The sequence below is a fragment of the Chamaea fasciata genome, unplaced genomic scaffold, assembly GCF_029207755.1.
Source record: "Chamaea fasciata isolate MVZ Bird 193981 ecotype frontalis unplaced genomic scaffold, bChaFas1.0.hap1 SCAF_2, whole genome shotgun sequence".
Taxonomy (NCBI): Eukaryota; Metazoa; Chordata; class Aves; order Passeriformes; family Sylviidae; genus Chamaea; species Chamaea fasciata.
The window spans coordinates 76726894-76747838 of NW_027094087.1; the positions used below are offsets into that span (position 1 = coordinate 76726894).

A 20945-nucleotide genomic window follows, 5' to 3' on the forward strand; every position below is an offset into this window, starting at 1 on the left:
GACTTTTGAGTTCTTGACAAACATGTTAAAATGAGAACAAGAACTACCTTACTGACACTTACCTCTCCATGGAAAAAAAAGAGCTCTTTTTGTGGAGCATCTACCTTCTCATTCATGTTTTAGCAGTCCTTTCAGTCTATGAAGGGCAGCTGTGTGTTGGGTAACCAGTAAGGTAGCAAGATCATCTATCTCCATGCCAAAACTAAAGCATCCAAAGGCAGTGAAGGCTCTGGATCTGCAGGCTGAAACCAAATTTTATGTCTATAAATTCAGCCACATTGAATTCCAGGCTCCTGAAATTAACTACTTTACAATTTGGGTGTTATAACAAGTGAAATGTATTACAACCTGCTCTGATGTAACCTGATCTTTAAATGCTTTCTCTACTTCAAATTATGCAAGCATTATCTATCTATTCTGGTTTAAATTCTCCCACTCTGTTGGGAGAATAATTTTATAGCAGTCAAAATATAAGCTCCTGTCTTATCTCTGAATTCAACAAGCAACTCCTCCCCACCTACAGAGTACCTGGAAGTACTAAAAACAGTTTCATCTATGCCTCAAATTTCCAAACCCAGATCAGTATCTGTCAACATGCCACTTCTTTTTAAGTCAATAGCTACACCTGAGTATCAAAAAGCACCCAGAAGTACACAAAGCAGCAGCTAAGGATTATTTATTTACACTGATGGATCTATATTACAGGCTTCTCTGAACTCTAGCAGCTATGGATCAGCATTACGCCTTCTCAGGTTTGTTGTGACTACATTTATGTGTTCGCCTTCCCTGGGTTTTTTGGGTGGTTTGGCATTGTTTCTCTTGTTTTCTTTGGGTTTGGGGAAAAGTGGTGTTTCAAAGCATATTTAGGTAGCTTAGCTAATTTTATGTGAGGTCACTTGATATTTCCACTGCATGAACAAATACATTTCTTAGCATAAGAAACTTCTGACGGGACTATTTGATTTTTGACTTCTAAGGACTGTAACACTATTCATTCTTCCCTGAAAACTTTAAGCTAATTCAGAAGAGTAAGGTATCATTTTGAAAAGTGACTACTTTTGTAGATTCAGTGTCCTACATTTTTTATTTCCCAGTATTCTTTCCTAGAATTGTTACTAGAAGAAATTTTCCATGAGTACTATAAATACAGTTAGGAGAAAAAAAGCCAGCCTAAATCACGTTTCCTTGATTTGCTCAGAATTTTAAGAGTTGACACTCTTTCTGAACTATCATTACTGAGAACGTTGCACAGAACAAGGTCTGCTTTGCATTTAGCCTTTCCACAGAAATACTGTGAATCTGATTTTTTTAGGCAACGTGCAGTCTCAGCTGACTTTTTTCTTCCTCTTCCCAGTCTTCAGACTGAAAAATGAACCAGAACATCCATGGGTTTTTTGCTTGGTTGGTTGGGTTTTTTTACACAATTGAAGGGGTTGAATTACAAAATTTTGTTCTAAAGCTACCTGGCATCCTTTTCATCAGCTACCGAGCTGAAAAAGAAAATGTAGCTGGTTCTGTAGTGGAATGGGCCTATCTATTCAGAGAGGGCCCCAACCTAAAACTTGGCCTGGACCCAGAGGTTTAAAACTAGAATTCCAGAAAAAGCCTCCATTAACATTGACACCATCAAGTACCCCAGTCTGAAACAGCCTGCAATCTGCTTGAGTCACAGATGTACTGGAGAGAGCACAGCAATTGGCCATAAAGATGATTAAGGAACAGGAGCACCCCTCCCATGAGGACAATCAGAGAGCTGGGACTGTTCAGCCTGGAGAAAGCTCAGGGGAATCCCATCAATGTATATAGATACCTGCAGGGAGAGCCAGGCTCTGCTCAGTGATGCCCAGTGACAGGGCTGGAGGCAACGGGCACAACCTGAACCACAGGAGGATCCCTCTGAACATCAGGGAGCACTTTTTCACTGTGAGGGTGACCGAGCACTGGCACAGGCAGACAAGAGGGGTGGTGGAGTCTCCATCCTTGGAGATACTCAAAAGCTTCCTGGACACAGCCTTGGCAACTGGCTCTAGGTGATGCTGCTTGAGGCAGAGGGTTGGATCAAATGACCTCCAAAGGTCTCTACCAGGCTCTGGCAGCCTGGGACTATGTGACAGAACCATGGCAGTCCTTCACATCCCATCCCTTGGAGAGACCTTTCCCACTGCCTTTTTTTTTTTTTTTTTTTTTTTTTTTTTTTTTTTTTTTTTGTTCTGGATATTCATCACTAGGCCCAAGGTAACACTGCACGGAGCCCTAGTCACAGAATGGAATGGTTAGTTTCACCAGCCTGAGGTGCCAGATCCAGACTTTTTAACAAGGGTTTTTGGTTTCTTCTTCCTCATTTTCCCCCTCACTTGAACTGCCAGGAATCTCTGGACACAGCAGTAGAATGCAGAAGACAGAGCCTAGATTCCCCATTCCTCCTCTTATATCTGATTCATTGGGCACAGATGAGGAGTTGACAAACTGTTCTAACAGATGCAGCAATCCATCCTCACACTAGCAAAGAATCCCGTCCCTCACTCTTTGCAGTCAGATTAAGACTTTTTATTTTCTTAATGTATCTGTAGCAAAGCTGCTATTTCTCCCAACTAGTCACAATGGGAGTATAAGTAGAAGACAACACCAGCAACAGATGTTGGATTTCTCTGACCAAACCCTTGTGGGCCATGAGACTTTTCCTCATAAAACCCCGTTCAGAGCTTCTGAGCAACTTTCTGAAGACCTTCAGACAACCTAGCACTTTTTTTCCAAAGCAGAGTCCATCCAACCAATGAAATTCTAGCCCTTGCTTAATACAAGAAATCTAGTCCATAATGTTAAAAGGGTTAGTTTTTAAAGTGTGTTTATTTATTGCATTCTTAGTGCCAGAAAAAATCTCTATTTTGAGATAATACATGCTCACTTTCATTCTCACAAAAAGAACTTTACTTACAGTAAAATAAAATTGAAAAAAAAAAAAACCAAAACCCCATAGCTTTCTCAAGATGCAATACCTACCACTACCTCATAGATTTTAAATTTAAGAGGCCAAAGACATCAGTGCCTCTGGACTAAGATAGAATGTAAGCCACCTTCCACAAATCAATCAATCTCTCTATCTATCTTCTAAATTAAGGTCTTGAATAAGCTACGTGACCAGAATTATTGGAGAATCTTCTTGTCTTTAGAAGTAAGTTATTTCAAAAATACTTCAATGAGAAAAGGGTTATGTCATTCGTGGACTACTTGTGCAACTTTTCTGCTTTACATAATTAATGTTTTCCATGGACACAGACAATCTAACGAGGGGCAAGGGAAAATGGATTTGTCTTTACTCTCGTAAAAATGATGGAGTACCCAAGCCCACCATCAGAAACTTCAGGTCTAAAAGAGAGCTTCCTGGACACCAGCATGGAAGATGTTATAACACCTTTTATCTCCATAAAGAACCAGTGGCATCCAAACACCTTTAACAATTACAAAAAATTCTTAAATAAAAGCAATATAGACTTTACATTTCTCAGGAGGCCACAATCAAGCTACCTGCTGTTTTGAAAACTGAACTCCCCTTATTTGCTTCAACAACTTACAAATAACCTCTCATTATTTTTGGAGCAGACCCACACGAATTCGGCAGAATCTCCAAGTTACCTCAAAATTACAAATATCTGGCGAAATTGACAAGTTCCCAAACAGTTGATCTTGCATACACATTCGTATCTCTGATGGTCAGCTGATCTCAGGCACACATTACTCACAGAGAGCTCAATGACCACATGAGTTTACAAGTTACTCGAGCATTCACACCTATGCAACAGAAAAAACACTAAGGGTCTAGCTTTCAAGATGAGGGTTACAGACCTTTTTGAAGCATTTGCATTGAAGCATAATGTAGCATAATCAATGACTTTAAGTGAGATATATGCTTTTAAGTTTATTGCACAAGATCTTAAAAAAATAATAATCACAGAGTTGCGAAAGCCCCAAGTTTAAATGTAGGTGTAATGAGTTCTACTTCCATTGAGATAGAAACATCCTGGATTGAGGATTAAAGGGCAAGAGTGGGAGGAAGAGAGGAAAGATAAGGTGTGCTGTGGCATCCCATGTTGCATAAGACGGAAAACCCAAACCAGCATCATGTACATCTGACATTTGCAGTATTAGAAACAACCACTTATAAAGCACTTATTCTTCTACCTTAAACGTAATTATCCTTGTCTAGCAGGAAAGAAACATTTCTAGAAAATAATAAAGAAAGAAATTGCAGCTTACAATAATGCTCTAATGTTGTTGAAAGTTTAAACATCTACCTGTTCACACAGAAACTCAACTGTCCTGTATTTTGTCTCTTAAATTGCCTTCCTGAGCAAGAGCTTTAAAATTCAAATAAGTTTAATGGTATTTCCTAATAGAAACTTCAGTACTGTAGTCTAGCCTCCAAATCTCTACAACCACAGTAATGTCTATCATACCCAATAAGTCTTCTTTGCAGTATCAGACTTCCCAGAAATAGGTTTTCTAACTATCGTCTTGTATCCAATGAAAAGGCTTATATACTGCACTTTGCAAAAATAAAATTAGCACCTTTATTAAGAAGATCTTATTCTCTGAGAATTTTTATTGCATTTACAACAGGTAAGCAGTGCACACCATAAACTAAAATAACTTCTTAGGGTCAAGAACTAGGCTTTTTCTCCCAAGTAAAGAAAGTTCAGCAGTTCAGAGTGACTAAATTAGCATCACCGTTTTTAGCACGTTCCTACCAGATGAAATATGTTACAGTGACGTTCATTGTCAGCAACAATTTTTCCTTTAAAATCATGAGTGTCAGTTCTCATCTCCCTGCTTTCACTAATCCATTCATAACAATTTGCTGCTTCCAAATTCCTTATGCATACAATTTCACATTCCATGTGCAGAAAGCTCAAGCTTTATCCATGTTTTCTGCTTTTCTGTGCCCATCAGCTCTAAAAGGTCCCAGTACTCCCTCATCCCTTTAGCATTGCTTACCACTTTTCATTTCCTGCTTTCCTAAAGGAAACCATTGACTCTGTTTTCTAGACACACCACAACTGAAATCTGGGAGTTAATGAGGATCCAAATACTCTATTGATCACATACAGACAAGCTGCTTTGGAGAGAAGCATGCAAACCCTCTGTGCACACGCCATATAAAATGATATTGGAATCAGAAAGGAAAATGCCAACCCAAAATAAATACTAAATAATCCTCCTAGTGCCCTTTGGAGAAATGCTCTATTAAAAACTTGGCAATAGTACAGCATAGAGTGCACCTCTCCATCTTTTCTTATGGAGTTGAGGAAGTCACAGGAAGCAGAGATCAGGATTGGAAGGACAAAGCTGACAAAAGTTTTCTTTTAAAGAAAAGAAAGAATACGAGTGAATTTGAGATCAAAGACTCAGTAGGAGATCCAAGCATTGCCTTTGTGATATACTGATTTTCTACCATGTCTGAAAAGGTGAATTTGTGGAAGAGTTTTAGAACTCAAGGGCTCCATCAGGTATCTGAACTTAAGTATGAAGCCCAAGACTGTCTTAAGATACAGTTCTAGCCTTTAAATAATCAAAATCCATTTTACATATCCAAATCAAAAAGAAGAACTGTATAGAGCAATTTGGGAATCTCTCATATTTCATCCTCTTTTCCTGTATTGCAAGTTTCTTCCATACAAAATTAATTATGACATGGGGGAAATAACTTTTGCTGCATTATTTTGCACATTTAAACATTTTCATTATCTGCATATTCAACAAAGGCATTTTATTGACAGCTATGCAAAAGTAGATCAAATTTCGTGTGCCAAACATTATCTTAATTGCTTATTATCCTTAAATGTCAGCTGTGATATAGGTATATTATTACATATAACCCTAATGTAGAGTAATTTTGTCACTGAGATGAGTTACCATTAACATACTATTGAACAAGACACTGATCTGTATGCAACACACTTCGAGTAACTCATCATCACTTAAAGACATCACTTTCAATTATGCATAATACTAAAACTGCATTGAAAACTGCTCTTGGCAAGATTGCTGGTTTAAGAGACACACTTGTCATCCCCATAATCTCTCCTCTCAGACATAAATGTATTTGGGTGGCCAGAGGCATCAAATTAAATCACATGACAAGTCTCAAGTCAAAACAACATCAACAATGCACAAGAGGATATTCAGCAAGGATGCCACTGTCAAGCAGAAAATTGTAAAAACTGAATCCAAATAATAAAGAAATACATTATGTGTCTTACAACAGAGTGAAAAGCTGATTGCCAAATAACAAGATTTCATTTCAGCCAACCAAACTGTACTTGTTGGTTCAGCAAACTACATCTATACCAAGAGAATGTATGAGATGTCAAATGCTGACAAGAGAGCTTGCTTCATTCAGTGATGAAAACTAGTTTGGCAAACTACATCTGCTTCATGTTTTTTTACTACACAGTCAGTTATTTAGTCTGTCAGCTGGCTGAAAGTCTTTGACTTTTAGATCCAATGAAGAGCAATCTGAAAATTAAAGATATACCACACTATCCTACTGATATGCTGTTTTCAGTTTTCTTTCATCAATAAAATCTCAAGGACAATAATAAAATGGAAAAATAAAAAGCACATTTCAGTTATGTTATCTAATGAGCCTCATTTAAAGATGGGCAAAGCTTTTCTTTTCCCTTTTTAATCTAGCCATACATTGTTGATTGTAAAAATGGATGGAACTGTTAAACAGTAGCCACAATAGCAATTTATAGAATCTACTCAAGCTCAGAGATATTCATAGTTCACATTTATCTGCTAGTGCAAGCAATGACTGGATGATTTGCATCACTGCTTAGTACGTTCTGCTGCAGAGATGTACAGTCCAAAGCAATAGTTGATTGTAAAGATCTGAACAGATCATCCACCATGAACTACTAGTTTGAATTAATTCTTTCCTACCTCCAGATTTTACTATTGATTACTACCTCCAGATTTTACACAGCAAGACTAGTCAATGGCAAACAGCTTCTGCAGTTTTTCAGTACTGGAAAACCTCAGCACCTGCTCATGAGCAAGTGATGACAGTAAGATCCCTTTAGTTACCAATGCTGAACCATGTTTTAAGCAAGACAATTTGTTGACAACTCAGTTGAAAAAATCCTGGGTAAGTGCTATATCAAAGAGCTTTGAGAGGCAGTTTTGGTAGGAAAGTGGGTCTCCTTTACTTTAAAGACCCACATCTGAACTGAGTATTCCACAACTACTATAACACTGGTAAGACTTGTACTTTCACCAGGTCAGCCAAAGAGATTTTTCAGATAACAAAACCCAGGAACTCCAACAAATCAGAAACAGGTCAACCTGTCAAACTTACAGATGGAATTTTTTTTAAGTCTTTTATAGCAAAAAACTATCCCACCTAAATTTCTCCTTTTAAAAAGTACTATTTCATCCCAAACATCAATGTTCAACAAAAAGAGTTACAGTATATTAACAGGAGGAAGAAAACGTAAATGTAAACCTGTAATAATTAGCCTTTTATTTCACTACTTAAACAGTGTGTGCACAAGAACATCGGAGTTCAGTGATAAAATGAACAGCACTTATATTAAGAGAGATATAGCAGCCAGGGCATAATATAGCTGAAATAGGAAGGTGAACTTCAGCACAAACTGGTGTGTGAGAGAGATGGGGATTCAGCATCATGCATCAAGCTAACATAACATTCATGTCAGGTTTTTGATCCTTTTAAGTCACCAGAATGGTAAGTCACTCCTTTTGCTTTTTAAAATGCTGATGAAGACCTTACCCAGAATAAGATCAAGTCAGTACACCATTTCACACCATCACTTCTTTAATCTCCATAAAATTCTGCAGACTAGGCAGAACATATGCTTATGTGACAGCATAAAAATACCTGGGATATTAGTGCTATCACCCAATTATGTATTTGATCAACCTGAATTAATTGAAGAGGCACATAAATATTTTCCAACTCATTAACACTAGTCATAAGTGAGCTAAGGAAAAACCTTCTAAAGGCAGAGGAGGGAATGGCAGGGTTGCAGACTACTGCAAAAGAAACATTTATGCCATGAAAACACCTAAATCTCCTTTGTGCTCTGTCTTCTTCCACAGTTGCCAATAAGTACTTGATCCTTGAAGAACTGTAAACATATTTGGATGTTCACTCCACGTATACGTGCTAGCACCCTGTGGAAAGCTGTCAGCATCCAGGTAGACTCCAAACCCTGCATATTAGGTCTTTCATAAATTCTGTGACCCATAGATAAGTAGAGGAATTCAATTTTAGAGCAGCTGTCTTTCAAAAGAAAGGTATTTGTCTTTCAATCACAGCTAGAGCATTTGTTACTCTCACAACACACAGCTATGACAAGACACTGTCCCAACAGGAGGTTTAAAAAAAGACAAGATCATACTTAGCATTAGCAAGAGCAAAGAACAAACGACAGATCAGCTTCCAGTACCAGGAACCCCAGCACCAAAACTTCTTCACTTACAAAGAGTTAAACGCTTACTGAAACATTCCCCTTGGAGATAACAAAACCACAAAGAAAACAAATGCATACCATGAATAAGAGTGCCAGGAGAGAAACCCTGAAGTCTTACTGGAGCTGTTTAAGATGTCATTACCTGCTTCCTCAGTACAGCATCTAACAAAATCACAGAATTGCTAAGGTTGGAAAGGACTTCTGGAAATCATCTAGTCCAAAGCCCCAGCCAAGGCAGGGTCACCTGGAGCAGGTGACATAGGAACACACCCAGGTGGGTTTCAAATGTCTCCAGAGAGGGGAATTCCATGACCTCCCTGAGAAGCCTGTTCCAGTAGTCTGCCACCCTCAATGGAGAGAAGTTCTTCCTCATCTTGAGGTGGAAATTCTTGTGTTTATGGCCATTGCTCCTTGTCCTTTTACTAGGCACCACTGAAAAGAGTTTGGCACCATCCTCTTGACACCAGCCTTTGAGATATTTACGTGCACGGATGGTAAGATCTCCTCTCAGCCTTCTCTAGACTAAAACGCCCGATTTAGACAACTATTTACACAAATTTACTTTCAGCACTTTAAATTAAATGAACGCGTCCAACCGCACACTGGAGAGAGCAGCAACCATGTGCTAGCACGGTACAGGACAGCCGGGATAAACAACACGCCAAAACATTCCTGCTGCATTTGCCAGCGCTCATCTTCCATTCCGCACGACACAACAAAAAAACTGCATCTTAGTTGTAAAGAGAGCAGAGAACAGCGAGATGAAAAATCACTTTCGCACCGCTCTTTCGAAATGGACTCGGCCCCGTCAGGCCGGGCGCCAGCCGCTGGCTCCACAGGTGAAGTTTGCGGGGGGCGGGCGGGAGCGCCCAGCCGTGCCCGCCGGGCGCCGCATCCCCCCGGGCCGGGAGCGCCCGCCCCGCCTGCGGCCGCACCGCACCTCGGCCCGCCGCAGAGCCGCCGGGGCGGCCGAGGAGCCGCACGCCCGCCAGGGATCAAAGCCCGCCGCCGTGACAGCCCGGCGGGGATCAAAGGGCCCGTGTCCTCCTCGGGGACCGCCGCCGCAGCCCCGCGAGGCCCCGGGCCGGAGCCTCGCCCGGGCCGCCGCCGCACTCACCAGGAGGACGGAGCCGCGCACCACCTCGGAGACGCTCTGCCGCAGCTCGGCCGCCGTGCCGGGCTTGCTCAGCGCCCGCGTGAACTTCCGAGTCTCCGGAGCCACGAGTGCCATGGCTGCTGCCTCCGCGCTCCCTCCCTCCCTCCCTCACCGCTGGGCCGCCGCAGCCCTCCCGGCGCGGCCGCCGGACGGACGGACGGACAGCCGGACAGCCGGGGGTGGCCGTCGGGGGGCGGGCAGGGAGCGCAGCCCCGCCGCCGCCGGGTGCCGCGGGCAGCCCCTCCCTCCCCGCTTGCCTCCCTCCTTCCCCGCTTCCCTCCCTGCCCCGATTGGCGCGGCCGCCAGCGGGGCGGGGGGCGGGGCCTCGCCCTGCCCACCTGTTCCCGCAGCGCCGCCCTGATTGGCCGCCGGGTTACCTGCCCGGCTGCGGCTCCGCGCTCTCATTGGCCCGGCGCGGGCCCGGGGCCGCGGCGGGGCGGGGCCGGCCCGAGCCGGAAGTTGCCGCCTGCCCAGCGGCCCCGCCCCGGCGAGAGCGGCGGCGGCGGCGGCGGCTCCGTCGCGGTGCCTCGGCCGGGCTCTGCCTGCCCGCGCTGCGGCAGCTGCTCCCGGTTGTACCTGCACAGGCGACGGAGTCATCCTACTCCTCTGCTCGGCCCTAGTGAAGCCGCATCTGAGTGCTGTGTCCAATACAGTGCAAGAGAGTCGTGGAGCGGGTCCAGCGGCGGGGAACAAAGATGATGAGGGACTGGAGCATCTCTCTTATGAGAAAAGGCTGAGGGAGCTGGGCCTGTTCAGCCTCGAGAAGACTGAGACGGGACCTCATCCATATTTATCAGAATTGAAGGGAGAGTGCCAAGAGGATGGAGCAAGGCTGTGCTCGGTGGCACTGAGCAACAGGACAAGATACAGCGGGCAGAGACTGATGCACGGGAAGTTCCACCTGGATATGAGGATGAACTTCTTTACTGTGTGTGTGACCGAAAACTGGAAAAGGTTGCCCAGAGAGACTGAGGATTCTCGCTCACCGGAGATATTCAAGAACCGCCTGGATGCAGTCCTGTGCCCTGTGCTCTGGAGTGACCCTGCTTGAGGAGGGAGGCTGGATCAGGTGTCCCATTGTGGTCCCCTTCACCCTTCTCCATTACATGGTTCTGTACCTGTAGACAGACATGCGCATGGAGCTGTACAAGTGAAAGAGTCCAAAACCTTGGTAAAATGGGTGCTGGAGCTGCAGCACCCACAGCACATGAGCATGTACATTGCTCATGCATCCAACTTTTTCTCTGAGGCTTTCCTTTGTGTTTTTTTGCCCTCACAAATAGTATCTATTTGTAGGTAAAGTTGCACATGTGTCCTTATTTGAGTAAGAACCACAAAGGTGATGAGGGCTCTGGAGCATTTCTTAGGAGGAGAGAATGAGGGAGCTTGGCCCGTTTAGTCTAAGGAAGACTGCAAGGGGATCTCATCAATGCATATAAATGTCTCAAATGCAGATATTGAAAGGATAATGCCAGACACTTCAGTGGTGCCCAGCAGCAGGATGGGGAGCAATGGCCATAAACACAAGAATTGCCACCTCAAAATGAGGGAGAATTTCTTTCCATTGCGGGTGGCAGATCACTGGAACAGGCTGCCAAGGGAGGTCACCTGCTCTAGGTGACCCTGTCTTGGCGGGGGGGTTGGATTAGATGATCTCCAGAAGTCCTTTCCAACCCTAAGGATTTGATTCTGTGAAAGTGTGGATGCCTCTAGCATGCTTAATTACCATGAATTCCCGCTGAGAGCCTGGCTGGCAGCACTGCTGGAAGGTATGCAGGCATTAGACATGTTTAAATGCCTGGAGCATTGGAGAGCATTAGAGCTTGTGCACCTTTATCTTCTTAAGCACCTTTTTATATAAACTAACAACACTTCTCTACACTGAATATACAGGTTACCACTGACGGAGGGAGGGAGGGAGGGAGGGAGGGACTGAGTGCTGTGGACGAGGAGTAAAGGGACTTTCAGGTGGAAAAAAAAGAGCACAAAGTGTTTGTGTTAGGAGGATGCATACTCAAGAAATCCTGCTGGATGAAAGGCCTACGTTTTTGGCTGCTTCACAGATACATCTGTAACTAATAAGATTCCAAGTAATTGAGGTAATTCCTTCAGAAAGACAGAGGGTAAAAAATGTTCAAATGCACGAATTTGTATCTTACATAGAGTTTTTGTCCTTGAAGGATCTTTCCTACAGATACTCTGCTGACCTGCATCAAAGGCTCATTTATTCAAATGCACGAGCTGGGACTTTTTAGTAGGATGTCTGTCACAACTTGAGTGTTCAAACTAGTTTATACCTTGAGAAAGACATAATGTGGAGAGTGTGACTTGCCAGGCTCGGTAAAGATCACTAGAGTTTCTGTTTTCACAAGTCCAAGACCTGGTGTATTTATGAGTCAATGTTTGGGCTGATAAATCAGAAAATTGCATACTGGTGAGAGAGATTATCTGAATACAGAACTGGATGAGCTGCTATGTAAACATTTGGCTAAAATGAGCTATCTTACGATCACCTTTTTAATTTTTGTATCTCAATCTGTAGGATATGTCTAGATCTCAAACCTCCACAAGTAAACATGCCCTAGATTTTATATAAATAATAGATGATTATTTTCTAAAATTAAATAATTTGTTATTTTCAGAGCTCTCAGGTGCTTTAAATTCTGACAATTCTGACCAAGATAAAAATAGTCTAATCTAGAGATTTTAACAGTTGCTTGAATGTAAAATGGCACAATGCAACTATGTTTGTTATCTATAAATAGTTCTCATGTATATTATGCATTTTCCTGGAAAAGAGACAGTGTTCCAAGTCTGAAAAAACTCTGAATGACACTTGTATATGTAGGAAAAAGAGGTAAATGATTGTTTACTTAAGAAAACCATACAGGATACCCCAATAATGAGGTTATGACAATCATCAGTTTCTTTTCAGCGAAACACATTCAGTCAAAGAAAGAAAAAGAAAGTGACAATTCTGTGTATAAAACAAAAGGAAAAATATGCAAGCTGATGAGCAGAAATAATAAATTACAGTTGTGAAACAATGAGAATGACTAATAGTAGCTAAATATAGGAATGAAAAGTCTTGGATCATTGCCTAAAGGGCAAGGGGAATAAATTTTTTAAAACATAAAGAATCAAGAAAGAAAAAATCTAGACAATGGCACAGTTTCCCTGCTAGTTTGAAATACACAGCTTTCAGTAACAATGCCAATGCATAAAAGCATTTATTTTTTTAATAGAAACCTGGATTATACAGTAATACTTCATGGATGTAATTGCAAATGTTTTATTCAATCAGTACTTAGTAAGGGTGCTAAATAGCAACCAGTAAAGGTTAAAACATTTAAACTTTCAACACCAACTAAGTTATGGCACAGAATTTTATCAGATTCTAAATCATTCATGGTAATAATTGAGCTGTGTTTTTTTCCAGAAATGAAGAAGAGAAGCTGATTTTGTGTCCATTAGAAGTGGAAAGCAAAGCAGGTTTGGAGCTAAAATAACATGACGAGAATATTTGGCAAAATCATGAAAGTCAAAAGTAAGAATCACATGTAGGAATTAAAGATTTATTGAGTTTCTAATATCAACATGATTTGCTGAAATTTAGGCCTATTGCTTAATGGTATTAGTATTTTACCTGGCAAGGATCCCTGTATAATTATGAGTTTCTATGACAACATTATGGTATATTCTATTGAATGCTAATATTCTATTCAAAAATATTTTTATACCAAACTTGCAACATAGCTTTATCTGAACCAAAAAAATATATATGCAGCTATAAATATTTATAGGAAAGAAAGGCATCTAAGTACAAAGAATATTTTAAAGTCAAATTATAGAGGTGTTATAGTGTGGTTATGAACAACTCAAAAAGATTCATGCTTATGGTAGAAACTTTGGATTTAAAAGTGAAGGAATATTAAGAAGTAGTAATGTTGATGTTATATATGTCATTCGTCCAACTTTTACTGAAATAGTGGTATTGCATTTTAACACAAATGATTGACAAACTGGAAAAGCCAGGAAAATCTGCTTTGCAGTGAGAGAATGAAGAAGCATCTGTCTAGCTTATACAAAACCTTGATCATAATGTACTAGGATTTGCAAGAGAATTTCAAATATTAAAAGTCTCTTTAATCTGTCAGCTAAGATGACAGTGAGAACCAATAAATGGCAGGTGAAACTATTCTCATGTAGAGTAACATCCTTCTCTTTTAGCCACAAGAGGAGTTATCTGTTATTATCCCTAAGGACTCACTAAGCTCTATTTCCCAATTTTTAAATTAAGATTCAATAGCTTTTCTAAATCCTGTGATCCAAGTCGTCCCTCAAGTTATGGACTCAAAGAAAAGCTCACATTATAAAATTTCTTGGCTCTTGCTGCTGCGGAGGTCAAGATGATCATAACCTTTCTGGCCTGAAAATCCTTTCAGCTGGGAAAGAGCTGTGGAGCTAAAGGTCACTGAAAGTACCGATCTCTTCACTCTTGTGACTGGTGACAGGACTTGAGGAAACAGTATGAAGCTGAGTCAGGGGAGGTTTAGGTTGGATATCAGGGAAAAGGTTCTTCACCCAGAGGCTGGCTGGGCACTGGAATAGGCTCCCCATGGCAGTGGTCACAGCACCAGCCTGACAGAGTCCAAGAAGTGTTTGGACAACACTCTCAGGTACCTGGTGTGACTCTTGGGGTGTCCTGTGCAGGGCCAGAGGATGGACTTGATCATCCTTGTGGGTCCCTTCCAACTCAGCTTATTCTGTGATATGGCCAGAATAGGTGCTAAAAGATCAGAGGAAGCAAGGGTGTACTCACTTAATATTAGCTAAGCAGACAGTCTGGAGGTTTTACAAATAATAAACAACCTAAGAATGGATGTTAAAATCCAGAGAAGTTGTAGGGGGTTTTGTGGGTTTTTTGTTGTTGTTGTTGTTTTTTGGGGATTTTTTTTGTGGGGTTGTTTTTTTTTTGGTGGTCTAAAAGGCAGAAGCATAAAAAGCTCCATTTTGATAGCATTTTATCTGTAATTTAAAATGAGTTACTAGTTTTCTATACTTGTAAAAGTTAAATTAAAACAATACTGTTGATAGGTAGATTTTTTAGCATCTTCAAACATATTAACCCATTCAATGATGTGCTGGAGTAGGTTCATTTGAGCTCCTTTTTAAAATTCTCCCAAAGCCTGTAAAGAATAGTGGAGTGTTTTTGCTGCATTTGGCTAAGACTGACTTTGTCCCAGATACAGCTAATCTACCCTTCCAAATATTATACAAGCAGTCCACACAGATATTTCTGAATAGCAGCATTTAGTTCTTCCCCACCGCCCCCAGTGGAACATAGAAGCGTGCCAAAGTTTATGTACAGAAAGGTACAAGCATTTAAAAATTACTTTGATTATACAACACTGATGTCTTCTCCCCCATGAAATCCATAATCTGCCTTTTTAAAATAACATCTTTTTTTTTTGCAGATGGTGTTCCTAGGTCTACAAAGTTCATCCTAAATGCAAATACCTGAAAACAGCTGCTTAGTGTAAGCTAGAATAAATATGTATTTCCACTGAGGAGATACACCATAAATTACTTTGAGGTTATTTTGATTATATTAGTAAAAAAGTGCACATACAGGTTTCTACTGCTCATAAATGGAAATGCAAAAATTATTTTGGTTTTTTCTTTACCTGGAAATCTGGGTATATCATGAGGTGAAAGGAAGAAGCATTTAGTGGAAGTTTCTTGGTAATTTCCAGCATGTTACTGTTCATAAAACTACATCCATTGCCTGCTTTGCAGAATGATGTAATTAATTTCAGTGGAACTCTGTGCTTTAGGCTTAGTTCTTGTAACTCTGCCACTAGAAACTTGAGGAAGGACAAAGTAAATATTCCATGAACTTTCAACCCATTCATGTGCACTTTTAAAAGCTCTTTTTTCAATTTTATTTCTAATGTTCACCAGAGATATTACAGAATTAATATAAGCAAACAAAATCTTTCTCTGCACTGATGCACAGCATAAATGCAGCCTCTTTTTTTTCTTAAAAGCGGAGGTGATGGTACCTCCCATGACCTGGCTGAACTCCAACCAGGCTAACTATAGTTCCATGTAAATAAATTCCTATGCAAGTTCACCAGGATACAAATTAATTCACTTTCTGTCTTTTCTACTGACTCCTAAGACAATTATGACATTTCTTTCAGTTTATCAGTCAATCAGTTTCATTCAGGCTTCTGGCATAATATTCCTTCTTCAGCATTAGTTGTAAGAATCTACCCATGAGTATTGCTAACATCTTTGGGAGAGTTAGTCATGCAATATGAACTGAGTTCCACATAATTTTCTTCTATATCCAATGGAGGATGACAACTGTGGGATTTTTAACCTGATGGAAAATTGATGCAGGACTTCTACATGGCTGCTCTGATTTTGTTTTAGTTTATTTTGGTTTGTCTAAACTCAGTTTAGACAGTTTTTCTTGGACCAAGTTAATAAAGCCTACACTCAACAAAAGTAAAAATAGATGCATAATGTTTGGTACCAATAAACTCATATTTTTAAATTATTTAGAGTTTAACTTTTACAATTTAAAATGTTTATTTACCTTCACAGCTTTCTGTGAACTGCTGTTAGAATTGCTGTGTTACTTTAAAAATATGTTTCATGTCATGCCATGACCACCAGCAGCTGCTTAAGAGCCTGCCATGGGATACATCTTTCTTTTATATCAGTCTAAGAATTGTTGAAACCTTTAGAAGAGGATTTCTCTTCTCAGTAGGGATGGAGATTTCCAGCTAAGCCAGACCATATGCTGATTCCCGGATTTCTTATCTGTAATCAGTCCTTCTTTGATGTTGTCAAAGATGTTTCCATTAAAACTGCAGAATAATTCTGCTACTTCATCAGTGTTCATGTGCAGTATTTATTATTATGAGACTACATCCCTTACTACACAAATCAGTAATTCATTTCTTGCAGTGTTAGTGTTTGTGATTCCCCACCCACTTTAAACTAGAGCAGCATAGAGGAGATGGCTGATAACCTCTTAACACACAAAAGTACTGATAAGGTCTCCTGCAGACACTGTAATTCAAAGTAGTCTGTGCGAACACAAATCCTCCATTATTGACTTGCCTGCTCATTCCCTTCGTTTGACATAGCTCACATTTCTTCCATTCTGAGTAGGTAACTTCTTCCTACTCAAAGAATTTGGATAAGTGCTCCTTGTTTTGAGGTCAGTTTAGATACAGTTCCAAGAGGGAGAGAAATAAATTACCTGAGAAATAAATAGTAGGACATGATCTGTACTCAGCAAAGCAACTGAGCAGTGATTGTTTACACTATAGGTGAGTCCTAAAGCTCACAGTTTTTACCTCCATGGCAGAGGAACTGATGTAGCAGAGATCCTTGCTGGCACCAGGGAACAGTTTTCACCATATGTTGTTCACAAGAAAAGGAAAACTTTTTTTTTTTTTTTTTTGTATATTGCATGCTTGTCCAGTATCTGTTCAAGTAGTGTATTTAGGAGCTTGTTTCTCTGGTATAAATATATACTCTAAAATCATAGGCTTTGGTTCCTGTGCTTTCTTCCTTGCCAGTTCTTCTGGCTGTCATTTGTAATAAACATAGTCACAATAAGAAACACTGTCACAAATAAATGCAGTATACTGTCATAAAATAAAAATATTACAGCATATCTTATTGTAAAGATTTATATTTTAATACAACATGCAGTTATTAAAAATAACTGCACAATTGCTAATTTCTACTGGCAAAGGGTTTGGTTTGGCAGATTTTGAAACTACTTGCTAACTGCTTGCTGTGGTTGGCTTACATAAAGTAACTTGGTGGAAGCAGTTTTTAAACTTTTTAAAGCAACTTGTAAATAGCTGCAGGGCAATCTTAAAACAGAATTAAACAAAACAAAAAAAGCCAAGCAAACCTGAAAAACAGTACATATCCAAGACCAAAAGAAAATATTTAAAGTGTTTGAAAGTTTCCTGTGCCTTTATAATTTTTGCATATTTGTAGCCTATGATGGTACACCACAACAATAAGCCTTATTCACATGGGGAACTACAATGACACTACTAGAAATAATCACATGAGGAACAGCTGCAAGAATGAATTTGTGGATGTGGAGTAGATAAGAAAATAGTAAAATGGAATGCTGGAATTATCATGACTAGTACAGAACAGAAGGGGAAACTCAAACATCTTTCTAAGAAATAAAAATACTAAGACAGTTTAATACTTCATAATCAATCCTGGACTATATGACAGACTGAATTTATAACCTGATGCAACACTATGTAAAAGCAATATCTCCTAATCAAGATAATAATTCAAATCCTTATTCAAAACCTTTCAAATGTGATCAGTGATCAATGTGACTTAGGATAAAAATCAGATTTCTTAGAAGGACAGTTGAAATTTGTTTAGTTGTTAAGCACACTGGTCTTGGAGGAGGATCCCTGAGAGTGAATCACATTCCACTGTCTCCTATTTTCCTATGAAATATGATAAATGGAAACTCATGAACATTTGTCAGCCTTCCTTGGCGAGGACAAAGGAAAAAGGTCATTTTAGGTTTGATTTCTTAGACTTTCCTGATGTACTGTTTGGTATGTATTTATGTTGTTTCAAAAAAGCAAACAAACAAACAGAAAAGAAATCTGCATTTAAAACTGATCTTGCTTGCTATATAAGATCTACATCACTTAAATATTACTTTTCTGTCCTCCAAAAACTACCCAACAGGCCTTGCATTTGATTGCATGTGTGATCAAAATTAGTTGTCAACAAAATGATTGGGTTACTCTCTTTTTGAAAGCCACAGCTGTCTTGTTATGTGTAGTAGTATCTGTAGCAACCATAAAACTTAAGAGCCTTCCAGCAGCCTATTAAGCAATGTGAGTAATACATTTTTGTTTGGGTTTGTTGGGGTTTTTTGTTGTTTTTTTTTTTTTTTTACTCACGGAAAAATGTGTGTCTGCTGGAATGTTTTGGCTGCTTTTTGATAATACATATTCCATCCATTCATCCACTAATATACTATGTTTTTTTCTTCTGTTAGGCAAGAGAAATTCACAGAAAAAAAAAGCCTTCAAAGCCTTCGGTGTAGAGTGGGGAAGTAATTTCTGGAGGTCCCTGGAAGACACTGTCTCCTCCATCAGAGTCTTTTTCTCTGTAGAAAAGTCTCACGTGTCAGAAGATGGAGCAGCCAAACCCGGATTTGTTTCGGAGCCATGTTGTCCTTAGGTTCTCTCCTAAACACTTCCCAGCTGTCCTCTAAACTGATAAATCCTTCAGGAGTTAACATGGCTTATATTCCAAATACAAAAGCAGTTGTAAGGAGACACAGGGCCACAGATTTCCTGGCACGTTCCAGGGGCTGCAGCAGTGGTAAACTGTCTGTAAAAAAACCCTCACATTTGGGATGCAACCAACCATATGAACAAATATGTATTTTACATATATAATAAGTAAGCAAACATAAAATCTTGTGTTTGTCATTTCTTCTGACAAATTTTGTTTCCATTTCTCAGCATGGTTGCTCAATCCCGTAACAGTGAGTAAAATTCCACTAAATAAAAATGCTCCTGCTTTCAACAAGCCTTGCATTTATTTTCAAAAAAAACCCACAAAAAACCTAATATGTTGGGCAGCGTCTTCAGCCCTTATCATCTTTCAGATCTATGTACAAATAACAGACAGAGAGGATCAAACAAACTGTCCTCTGTCCCTGTGGCTCATTCAGTCAGCATTCCAGCCCTGTCCTTTCTCACTTTCTCACTTTCTCACTTTCTCAGGGTCATCTCCTTGCATCTTAATTTAAAGGAAAGAGGTCATGTAAGTTTGCAGAGCGCAGCTCAGTTTTGAATACCATCTGTCTTGAAGTATCATCCCTAGATTCCTTGCTTGCTGAGACTTACTAAATCATGCCTCAGTTTCTTTAGATTTTCTATTATGCTCTAGTTATCTTCACTCATAATTTTAATTGTCTAAAATATCATTTTAAGAAAAATCCATGCAATTAGGAAATGAATTGGACATGTTCATAATAAATTTAAAAGAGAAAGTGCCATAAACTGAAAGAATTGTTGGAAAATGCTGCTTTAGGTAGATAATCCAGTGTAAGGTGAAATATACAGACCAAAGACCAGTTAGAGGTTAGGACCAGCGAGAGAGGAAAAAAAAAAAAAAAGAGAGAGAGAGTTGCAAGTATACCAAAACAATGTAACAGAAAAGGAAAAGAAACAAAGTATTTAAGCATTTAAGCTAGCCTTAGGACTAAGCATAAGAGGAATGGTGTAAAGGAAATTCTGACTTCCAGTTAACAATCCTGCTGCTGCAGTTTTAACTTCTTGTAATTGTAACCTAAGAGTTTCCTGGAAGCTGCTAGCACGGAAGCACATTCAGCCTACAGAAAGGCAAGTTTTGGAAGCCAAACATTTTACTTGCTGTTAAAATGAACTTGAAATCTGAATTAAGTCCATTTTTTATAATACCACATCACAATGGGTATTATAAAGCTCCACTGAATCACGGTAAATGGTAATAGTACTACTGCCCTGTGTCACCTCTGCTTTGAAAATTAACACTTCCCTTGCCGACAACTCTATTGGTTTAGACAGGAAGGAGTGAATAACTCTGATTTAAAGAACAGAATGAATGTGCTAGGAATCAGGCTGTTCCTTTCCACACAAGAGAATATTTTGCTCCAGCAGCCAGAGGACCAAATGAAACCTAGTGGCCAGCTCCCTGAGCACGGGTGTGAGCATCGCTCCAGGGCAGCCCCACAACATCCTTCCCCCCAGCAATACACACCCCCCCAGCTGCCACCACAGCATGGCATTCCCAGACAGCTCTCCAGGAGCCTTTCCACAGGCTGAGCTTCCCTTAAGCTATACCTTGTGTCATCTCCAGGTGTGGCAATGCCAGTGTAAACTCTAGTGTGGAAAAGTCAGTTAGGTCTGCAGTACCCCATGGAAGAGGCACTGGGTTGTGCCAGACATGGTGTATTGCTGAAAAATGTTAAGGAGAAAGTACTGTGGTGGTTGGATACTGCAAAATCTGAACTTCAGATACGGGGTAACAAAGCCTGTTAAACCTGTGTCTTTTATAATCATGTAACTATTTTTCAGGTGGCAAAGAGTTGGCAGAATGCCCTTGGCATGCCTCACCAGAGTACCTTAAGAGCAGCACAGTCAGAGACCATCTTGGCTATGGCAATACCCAGGTGTACGTTAGAAGAGGTGTGAGCTTGTTTGGGTTCATGCTGAGTCCTG

The 20945-nt window shown here is 40.2% G+C and overlaps 1 protein-coding gene and 1 long non-coding RNA gene across 2 annotated transcripts in view; one reads left to right on the forward strand and one right to left on the reverse strand.

Moving 5' to 3' along the window:
• DOCK9 (dedicator of cytokinesis 9) overlaps window positions 1-9726 on the reverse strand; it is a 113877-nt gene extending 104151 nt beyond the window's left edge. Inside the window, exon 1 of the mRNA XM_066176390.1 lies at window positions 9613-9726. Within this exon, the coding sequence (XP_066032487.1) occupies window positions 9613-9726 (114 nt within the window). The remainder of the gene's footprint in view (window positions 1-9612) is intronic.
• A 437-nt stretch (window positions 9727-10163) lies between these two features.
• LOC136285338 (uncharacterized) lies at window positions 10164-19536 on the forward strand. Its single transcript, XR_010719425.1, has 3 exons — window positions 10164-10720; window positions 13091-13198; window positions 18731-19536. It is a non-coding gene; the product is annotated as an uncharacterized lncRNA (long non-coding RNA).
• The last annotated feature ends 1409 nt before the right edge of the window (window positions 19537-20945 follow it).